The sequence below is a fragment of the Garra rufa genome, chromosome 6 (genome assembly GCF_049309525.1).
Source record: "Garra rufa chromosome 6, GarRuf1.0, whole genome shotgun sequence".
Classification (NCBI taxonomy): Eukaryota; Metazoa; Chordata; class Actinopteri; order Cypriniformes; family Cyprinidae; genus Garra; species Garra rufa.
The window spans coordinates 35,074,388-35,084,692 of record NC_133366.1 but is presented as its reverse complement, the minus strand read 5'-3'; the positions used below and the strand labels follow the sequence as shown (position 1 = coordinate 35,084,692).

The following is a 10,305-nucleotide window of genomic DNA, read 5'->3' as shown; positions in this document are numbered from 1 at the left end:
AACATTATAGTTTATCAAAAAATGGATTTGTTGTTTTTGTTAAGCCTCAGGGATGAAAAGAGAAATTCAACAAGAATTTAGGCTAGTTTTGCGTGTGGATAAACAAAAAAAAAACATATTCAAAAAATAAAGAATTTGGGTTTTCCTGACAAAAAATATTTATTTTAGAATTAAAAAATACAAAAACCTAAATGAAACCAAAACATATATGTTATACTACAATCACAATAAAAGAACAGCTGTTTCTTCAACATGACCACAAAATGAACAAATTTCATCAATATCAAAATATTTATAGAAAGATGAATTAAACCTGTCGCTATATGTTAAGTTGTTGCACTTGTTATAACGTCGTTGGTCACATGATAACGTCAACATGGCGGAAGACGTGCAGATCACATCCATACTCAACGAGATTTGGCTGTAGAGTACGTACTCTTTTAGCGATCATTAAGCAAGTACTTATTGAAATTAAGTACCTACTCATCCAGTATGCGCTTTCGAATGCAGCCACATTATGTACGTATGTCCGACTATTATTATTACTCTTGTTTTTTTTTGTAAGAAAAATAGGACAATAATTTGTAACAGTTTTTTTTTATTCAACAATGATTGTTTTACAATAAAGTTTAAACCTAAAAGTGAGGCAATGACAAATGATGGTCATTGCAAATTGATGGTGCCAGGGAGCAATGTGCTTTTTAAAAACATTTTTATAGGTTTAACATTAGATTAACAGCTCGGATTATACGCTACTTTGACATGAGACATAGAAAATGCTAAAAATTTAGTCAGGCGTGACTTCCGCGTTCAGAAAAAAGGTCTACAAGACAATCCTAAAAGACAATTCCTAATACAGCCCTTTAGGAATGGTTCCAAAATATGATTATTAAAGCCTTCCTCAAAACCGCCAATGTTGGTACTAGAAATGAGCAAGTAACTGATGTGTGCAAATTAAATCCATACACACTGATGTTAAAATGCTAACAGTGTCCTTTTGTATGCTTCAACCAAAAAACAGTGCACTTCCTGTGAGATCTCTCTTCAATTCATGACATTCAAATGTGAAGTTCTTACACTGTAGACAGAGTCCATTTGTCCATAGTCCATATTTCAAGTTGACACGGTAAAGTGTACCATGGACAAAACACATTGCTTTAAAATGTGAATTAGAATTTCATTGTAGAAGCCCTGTATAGGATTCCATTTGGAACCCTTAATAAGGCTTCTTTTGATTATGAATCTCCATGTGCTTGCCAAGGCTTACTTTTTGAGTGAAACTCTTTCCACACTAGTCACACGTGTAAGGCTTCTCTCCAGTGTGAATTCGCATGTGTCTGTTAAGGTTTGCTTTACGAGCGAAACTCTTTACACACTGTTTGCACGTGTAAGGCTTCTCTCCAGTGTGAATTCTCATGTGTGTGGTAAGGCTTTCTTTACGAGTGAAATTTTCTCCACACTGTTGGCAGGTAAAAAAGCTCTCCAAAGTGTGAATACGCATGTGGTATTTAAGTTTTGATTTTCCACAGAAACCTTTTCCACACTGTTTGCATGTGTAAGGTTTCTCTACAGCATGTATTCTCATGTGTCTGTTAAGGTATCCTTTTTGAGTGAAACTCTTTCCACACAGTTTGCATGTAGAAGGCTTCTCTCCAGTGTGAATTCTCATGTGTCTGTTAAGGCATCCTTTTTGAGTGAAACTTTTTCCACACTGTTTGCACGTGTAAGGCTTCTCTCCAGTGTGAATTCTCATGTGTGTGTTAAGGTTTTCTTTATGAGCGAAACTCTTTCCACACTGTTTGCACGTGTAAGGCTTCTCTCCAGTGTGAATTCTCATGTGTGTGTTAAGGTTTTCTTTATGAGCGAAACTCTTTCCACACTGTTCGCACGTGTAAGGCTTCTCTCCAGTGTGAATTCTCATGTGTTTGTTAAGGCTTTCTTTACGAGTGAAATTTTCTCCACACTGTTGGCAGTTAAAAAGGCTCTCCAAAGTGTGAATACACACGTGGTTTTTAAGATTAAATTTTCTGCAGAAACTTTTTCCACATTTTCTCCAGGTGTAAGGCTTCTCTCCATTGTGAACTCTCATGTGAATGTTAAAGTGTCCTTTTTGACTGAAACTTTTTCCACACTGTTTGCATGTGTAAGGCTTTTCTCCAGTGTGAATTCTCATGTGCCTTTTAAGGTTTTCTTTTCGAGTGAAACTGTGTCCACACTGAAAGCAAGTGAAATTACTCCTAGTTCCTGTATTTTGTGCTCTTTTTTGTTTAGAAGTATTTGCAGACTCTAAGGAACAAACAGATTTATCTCCAGATACAAAATTATGAAGATTCTCAAACTGATCTTTCTCTTCGGTTTCATTCAGTACTTCCTTCTCCTCTTTCAGTGCTGTTAGGTCTACGGTGGAAAAACAAAGAAATAAACGTTAACCCCAGTTTAATGGCACAAAGCAACTGGCATCATAGAAATGCTAGATCCTATACCATGGTGTCCAAACCTGATCCTGGTCGGCTGGTTTCCTACAGTGTTTAAGTTGGCCTTTATACAATTAATAGAAATAAAAAAATCCAGATAATCTAATGATAGTGTTTAGGAAATCTATATAGACTGATCTCTACTATTTTATGTATCCTAGGGGATAAAAATCATCAAATTGAATTCAAAGTGATGAGGGAAAATAAGAGAAAAAACTCCCCATTTATCTATCAAATAATAAAAAAAAAACTTCTTAGTTTTTATTTAGGGGGCAGTTATGTTAGCCAATTATAAAAATGGGCTGTTCCACTGATCTTTTAAATGGAAAACAACCCAAAACTGACTGTCACAGGATGTTCACTCATAAATCACTAAACTTTTTCTGTAAAAAACTTTAGTAATATTATAATTACACTTTAGGAATAGGAAATAGTTTTGCACCAGTTGAAAGAGAAACAGTCAAGTATGGTGAATTGTGCTCTGCATTTAATCCATCGAAGTGCATACACAACAGGAACACACACCTGGAGCTCCTTATGCCCATAAAGTGGGCCAATCACAATGTTGCATGAACAGTCTGTGCATCTGACTGATGGCCTGCAAGTACGTTTTCATATTTAAAGAATTCAGTACTGACTTTTCAAACACGAGTTTGCACGTATGCAACAAATGCCTAGTTTATAATGGGTTTTATCATTTCTGTCTCGATGCGCCAAGAAATGGTATCACAACATGGTTAGGGGTGTAACATTTCCAACACACGCTTGAGGTATCCGGCCAATTCCAAAGCACGGATAGCTGACCAATCAGAGAACACCTGGGTTTCCATCAACAGTGAGTTTTGTGGAAATCAAAGCGTTTCAGAAAGGGAGGGCAGAGAGGAGCAACAATAATGTACAGTATGTGGAAAATAACATGTTTTTAAACCTCAAAATGCATAAACACATCACCATTTGATGCTAAAAAGTGAATAACAAGTCAACCATAAGATTACTATTGTTTTGAATGTTTAAGCGCAGTTACTAAAAAATATTACATGTTTATTTCTTGGTAAGACACATTTGACAGCAAAGCACTAAACTTGAGTCGGGAGGCATGCAAAATTTCAATTTCGTTGAAAAGTTCTTGAATTTCTCTCCCAAAATGTCCAAACCCTGAAACTAATGATGTAATAGCATTGGACATGATTTTAGCTAACACTGTTTCTGCATCAGCCGTGTTTGATCTGTTCATAAAAGAATTCAGCATACTTTCTTTAAAGCCCGTATTTATAATGCATTATAAGGGCATGCTTAAGGCACTATAATGAATTCATAGTGCATTATAAAAAAAATGTATAGTATGTTGTATCATAAAACTGTTTTAATGAATTGTAATTTTTATTTATTTGCGGTTATAGCTTTTAAGCGTGTGATTATCTCCTCATAGTTATAACATAAGTCTCATATATTACCACGTTACGCATGTCACTTTACTGGAAGCATAAAAAGAGCACTTATAAGTATTAATAATAATAACAATAATTATATCTATCAAAGAGCCAAAAGTTAATGTATCAGATGAATGGATAACATGACACGTTTGTATTATTAGTTAGATTATTTTGATGGTACCCTTTAGACAGCTTTTGATAAGTAACTATTCAACTGCATGACAGCTAGCAATAATTATTATTAGTAGTATGCTAAATATATTCTAACACTGTATTTTAATGGTTCCCCAAAAGACAAAACTGATATGTAACTTTGCAAGTTTGTGAACCTTCTACCTAGCCAAACCTTAACCTAAGTTGAATAATACTATTAATAAAGGAGTGTTAGTGTAGTTGGAAAGTTGCTTCTAGTCAGTAGACCAGGGGGCCTATCATAATAAAATGAAATATAATGTAAAAAAAAAAAAAAATTGTAATAGGATATAGTCCATTAAAAATTGCGTAGATTTAATTAGCCGCCCATTGTGTCTAATAAATAATCATAATCTTAAAAGTTAGAACCCCAAATACTCAAGTACTTTAGTATATTGTAATTGTTATGATTATTTGAGAACATATTATAAGATTTATTTATTTTTTTATTTTTTATGATGCATTCATTACAATGCCTTAGAAATACTTTATAATGTATTATAAATAGGGGCTTCATAGAAAATGTTACCAAAAATTCTGTGCAGAATTAGGGATGCACCGATATGTATCGACCGATCACTTCCCAGATAGCAAAATGACTCCGGAACGGATCCGCGCCGGATGTACCACAAGATCCGTAACGGATCCGCAAAACGGGTCCGCATAGGAGTCCACTTGCACAGCGCAACGGATCCGGAACGGATGAGGATGCCGGATCCGAACCGGACCCGTTCCAGACCCTACCCGTATCCGCCAATAAAGCTGTTCATCCGGCCCGGATCCGATCCGGACCCGGTCATTAAGTTGGTCATCCGGCCCGGATCCGATCTGGACCCGTTTATAGAGTGACTCATCCGGCCCGGATCCGATACGGACCCGTTCATTGTGCTGTCTATACCTTATTTAAAATGGGTAATTGGCTAAAACTAGCTACGAAAATATCTAAAATAAAGTTGACAAACATTATATAGACTAGATTGCTCTATAAAACCTTAAATATTCTATATGTCCCCATTTATTAATATTAATAAACCACAAAATCATTCAAACCTCAAAAAAATCTAAACTTTAATTGGCCAATAACAATGAAACACTCTATAAATGCAGATAATTACATTAAGAAAAATAAAATTGTACAAAAACATTGTTTTAACTAATGAAAAACTTCAGTTTAATAACTTTGAAAAACGAATGCATTAATTAAATTCAGCTATAAGGAATTTATTAGCACAGTTTCATTATTCACTTTGTGTCAAGCTTGATAAACTTCAATATCAGTAAAAATGTTGCAAAATTAATACATCAGGAAACAAAGTCATTTCAGCAATAAAGCAGCTTGGAGAAAACAGTGATATCATAATCCAACTCAGTTCAGTTCAAGTCTTGAAATTATGCAATAGTGACAGTACAGTCAAATCAATTTAATTACTGAATATTCAGCGTCTTTTAAACCCCAGCTAAGGATGTCAGAGCCAGTGGAACCCAAACTCCAGCAGGTGACTGAAACAAAAAAAAAAAGCTCAGCTCTTCTCTTGTTAAATGGACAAAGATGGTGTGGTTATGATTTTAGGGTGCATCACTATGTGGACTGAAGTCATTCAGAATATTGCATCCAGCTCCTACTGCTTGAAGATCAGGATACATCACGCTGTGGTTTTGTCTTAGAAGTTGAAGTCTGTCCAGCAGGGCTGCCTTTTAGCCAGAAGTGGACGATTGTATTAACAGTGACTGTAAATTGTGGTCCTAGCAGTTCCTGGCCTGGCATGTTCTTTGGTGGCCATAAGGGTCTGTGCAGAGGACTTGTCTGTTTCTTGTGGTCTTTGCTGAGGACCTGTGCCGATTGCTGTCATATCGTGATGTTCTTGTAGTCTCCGCTCACATTCAGGGCTGCGTTGTGGTCATCTCAGGGTTCAGGTTCACCTTCTGGTTTGAATACAGACTGGATCTGGCTGACTATGATAACCTTAGGACAAGAATGAGACAAAAACATTGAAATAAGTAACAATCTTTGTTAACTTTCTCACAGCACCTGTAATCACACCTGTAATAAGAACATTTTCATAGACATTTCATGACATCTCATAGCAAAGATAACTGTTATATGCAGCAGGATGTAAAATTATATTTGTAAACATTTACCCTTAAATATATTGCTATGAATCTTTTGACACTGCACATTTTTACACATTAAAAGCAGGAGGGTGAATCATTGTCAGTATTTAACAAACTGGTTGGCTAAATCAAGTTTAAAACTCTATTTAATCTTACTTTTAAAGATGACGTAAAATATCGAAGAATGAAGTAGAATCTAAAACCAGACTGGAGCTCTTGAATAAGCTGTAAAGCTGCAAAAGAACACAGACAGTATCTTAGCATTTTTCAATTCCATATAAATAATCTGAAACCACATTATAAGGTGGGATATATTTGTAAAAAAAAAAAAAAAATGGGCACAAACTAGTATACCACAACCAAAAACTACTGTTAAATGTAGGATGTAAAAATAGGTTTGTAAACATTTCACCTTAAATATAGAGAATGGGAATCCACGTTGAGCCACATTGCATTCTGTCATATTTTTGGACATGATCTGGAGCACAGAAGAAAAAACAGTGAAAACAGATTAATATATAAAATCTTTCAATCAAAGTAAATCACTTTGTTGTGTGTCTTGAGAAGCTGCAAATATTCATTACATAGTATTCAGTCTCCTTCACTATAGTGGTACTGATATAACTGCTAGAACACTTACGAAAATTACCATGGTTTTATTATAGTAAGCAAGTAGCAACCAAATTGTTTGGCATTTTTATTAGCATTCTTATAACCACAATTTTATTAGAAATACCACGGTTGAACTATGGTTAGAGTATTAAAACTATGGCTAATTTGTAAGGGGAGAATACACTAAAGCAAGATCTCAAACGGTGGATCATTTATCATTGTCATATTGCCCTGCTCAGTGTTAAAGAATTAAACCATTATAGAAGTATCAGAATAACTTACTATAAATCTGTTTTAAAATTGTGTGTTGTGGATGTTATACAAATAAATAACTAGACTTGAATAAATTAAGCTGAATATTGCTAACTGTCAAAGATGCCAAACAAGGATGCAAGAGATCAAATAAATGAATGAGCTTAATACATGTACAAACAAGTGGCCAGGTATCAACAAGCTGCCACATGTAACATTTTATGATGATACAGTAAGCCTTAACCACTCCAACATGATCTTAATTAGAATATTATTAACATAAAATTATGTAATATAAAATATTTACATTCACTGGTATCCATTCTCTGCTATTGCTACTGTGTCCTAAATTGACAGAATGCATTGCCATTGAGACATTGCACATTTATTTCATGTTAAAGCTGTAGTGTGGATCATTGTCAATTGACAAACTAGTTTGCTAAATCAAGTTTAAAACTATTTAATCTTACTTTTAAAGATGAAGTAGAATATCGATGGATGATGTAGAATCAAAAACCAGACTGGAGCACTTGAATGAGCTTTACAACTGCAACAGAACACACACACACACACACACACACACACACACACACACACACACAGACAGTATCTTAGTAATTTCATATACATTATCTGAAATAACTTTACAAGAGATGGGGAATATATTTGTCAAAAATTGACTTCAGCTAAAAATTCCAGAACCAAACATTAATGAAAAAATATAGCACAATATACCTATATATTCGCTATATAAAAGGCATAGATTAAAATCCTTATAGCCAAATAAACTGCCCTGTCTCCCAAAAAAAGGAGATCCCGTCCAAATAGGCCAGTTATTACTCAAGATGCTAACGCGTTGAAGAGCTAACTAGATGTTCCACAACGCCCTTTCAGAATTAAAAATGTAAACAAAGCAATAACTCATTTATTAACGTTAATGTTACTGGTAATCGTACAAATAAAGCATATTTTAAAAGTATTCTTACCGTGTTCAGTCCTCTTTAACATGGCAGGCCGCAGCTTCACTCTGGAGGATTTCTGAGATGCGACTGTTAGAAAAACAAAAACACGTTAGGATTGAGAATCCGCCCAGCATCCGTATCGAGTCCGATCATATAATTTTATATTTCATATGAACTGAAACATTAGGAGAAGAGGCTGGGGATATATTTATTGAAATACAAGCAAAAACAGACTTTAACTAATATTCTAAAACCTAATTTAAGTGAAAAAAATGTGTATTCTAGCGTGCAGTTATACTTCTGAGGAGGATTTGATTTCTGAAATGACTGTTAGAAAAAAAGCGCGTTCGGATCGCGAATCCGCGCAGCATCCGTAACGAGTCCGCTAGTTTATTTCATATGTATTATATGGACAAAAAGTAAATATTTGACTAAATATATTTGACGAAATACAAGCACAAATGTATTTGAAATAATATTGTAGAACCCAATTTAAGAAAAAGAGTTTATTCTCGCAAGCAGTCATTTCTTGGAAAGGGGTGAAAAATTACCTAACGTTAACAATCAGGACTGATCAGGATTAAAATATGGAAATCAGGACTATTTGGACGGGATATCTTCCTTTCTGTGAGATGGGTAAAGCAGTTTATTTAGTTGGCCAAGTTACTCAAATCTACTATATGCTAATAAAGAGCTAACCTCCACTGAACATTTCACAACTCAACTTAAAAAAAAATAAAAACACAAACAAAGCAATTAACTACTTTATTACCGTGAATGTTACTGGCAACTGTACAAATAAAGCACATTTTAAGAGTATTCTTACCGTAATCAGCTTCTTCAGCCCGCCGCTGCCGCAAAACTCTCTGCTCTGAGGAAGGATGATGACGTTGCCGGTTAAAAAAAAAGGCGCGTACGGATCGCGAATCCGCACAGTGTCCGTGATGAATCAGCTAAAGGAGAGAGCGCGGCCCGGAGGCGGGGCATATACTGGGCGAATGTCCAAACACAGTCTGACAGTACAGCGGAGCTGCCGACTTGAGGGCGGATCCGCCCCGGAGTCTGTTGCTATCAGGGTTGCGCGTTTTGTCAGTAAAGCCGGTTCTGTAATCAGCAGTAAATGCCATCAGGTGCGTGATTTCACATTGAGCCGTATATTCTACAGATAATACACGCTGATAATGAACATTGATTTGCGCAGCTCGTCGGTAAACAACGGCTGTGTGTAGTACAGAACCGGCTTTACTGACAAAACGCGCAAGTGATCGGTCGATACATATCGATGCATCCCTATGCAGAATTTAAATGTTTCTTACTAGATCTGGAAGTGCTTTTGCTGCCCCATCTATACTTTAACAGACTGATCTGCTTTAAATATTGTTTCTATTACAATTTACTAAATCTAAAGCAGCTTGAAACTCAGTATTAATAAAACTTTGAAATAATGTACCACAAACAGTCATTAAAGATGAATGAAGATTAAACACCAACCTCCTTGTTCCTCTTGTTTTATTCTCAAAAGTTCTGGTTTCTCTTGTTTTATTCTCAAAAGTTCTGGTTCCTCTTGTTTTATTCTCAAAGGTTCTGGTTCCTCCAGTTTTATTCTCAAAAGTTCTGGTTCCTCTTGTTTTATTCTCCAGGTTTCTAGTTCACTCATGTTCTCCTCACTCTCCACTTTAACAAACTCCATCTTCACAGCAGCAGATCTCAGATCAGCAGATACTTCTCCAGATATTCCTGCTCGCTTCCAAACCTAGTCACAGCTGTGAAGATGAGGATATTACAGGTATTTACTGACTGGATTCAAAAACTGTTTTTTTTTTCTGTTTACAGAAACTTCATTTCTCACAGGCTGAACTAAAACAGAATCACAACAAAACAACAGAGAGCAGTGAAACTAATCTTTTTCTTCTTAGGTTTAATGGTGTTTGTCAAACAGAAGTGTGTGTGTTAGTGCCACCCGCTGGACTGGAGTGTGAAGCGCCGAAAGGAGGGAAAATATTACGGGGAATGACTTTGTGTGTCTACAATGTGCGCTATTTTTTATTTTCTTTAAAAAAAGCCGATCTGCACAAATAAATGAAAATGACTTCAAATTAAGACTCACATCATGGTATTTGATCAGCATCAACAGTCTTTGTGAGTGAATATTAAAGGAGAAAAAAAAGAGAAAAATATGCTTTCCTACTATATACGAAAAAGTATTAAACCCACAATGCCCCAAACTCTACAGTTTAACTGAATCCCTACAGGATGGACAAGTAAAAA

The 10,305-nt window shown here is 35.5% G+C and overlaps 1 protein-coding gene across 1 annotated transcript; it reads right to left on the bottom strand.

Annotated features, from left to right (window-relative positions):
* Positions 1–675: 675 nt before the first annotated feature.
* On the bottom strand, positions 676–9,930 carry LOC141336606 (uncharacterized). The gene is made up of 2 exons (XM_073842304.1): positions 9,529–9,930; positions 676–2,397 (listed from the first exon to the last, which is right to left on the bottom strand). Exons 1-2 carry the CDS (start codon positions 9,725–9,727, stop codon positions 1,292–1,294), a joined length of 1,305 nt encoding a protein of 434 aa, XP_073698405.1. The 5' UTR covers positions 9,728–9,930; the 3' UTR covers positions 676–1,291.
* Positions 9,931–10,305: the final 375 nt, after the last annotated feature.

Coding starts and splice junctions, on each gene's coding strand:
- LOC141336606 (XM_073842304.1), bottom strand. CDS start 9,727: ATGGAGTTTGTTAAAGTGGAGAGTGAGGAGAACATGAGTGAACTAGAA. Junction 2,398..9,528: donor AAAACAAGAGGAACAAGGAG/GTTGGTGTTTAA, acceptor TTTCCACCGTAG/ACCTAACAGCACTGAAAGAG.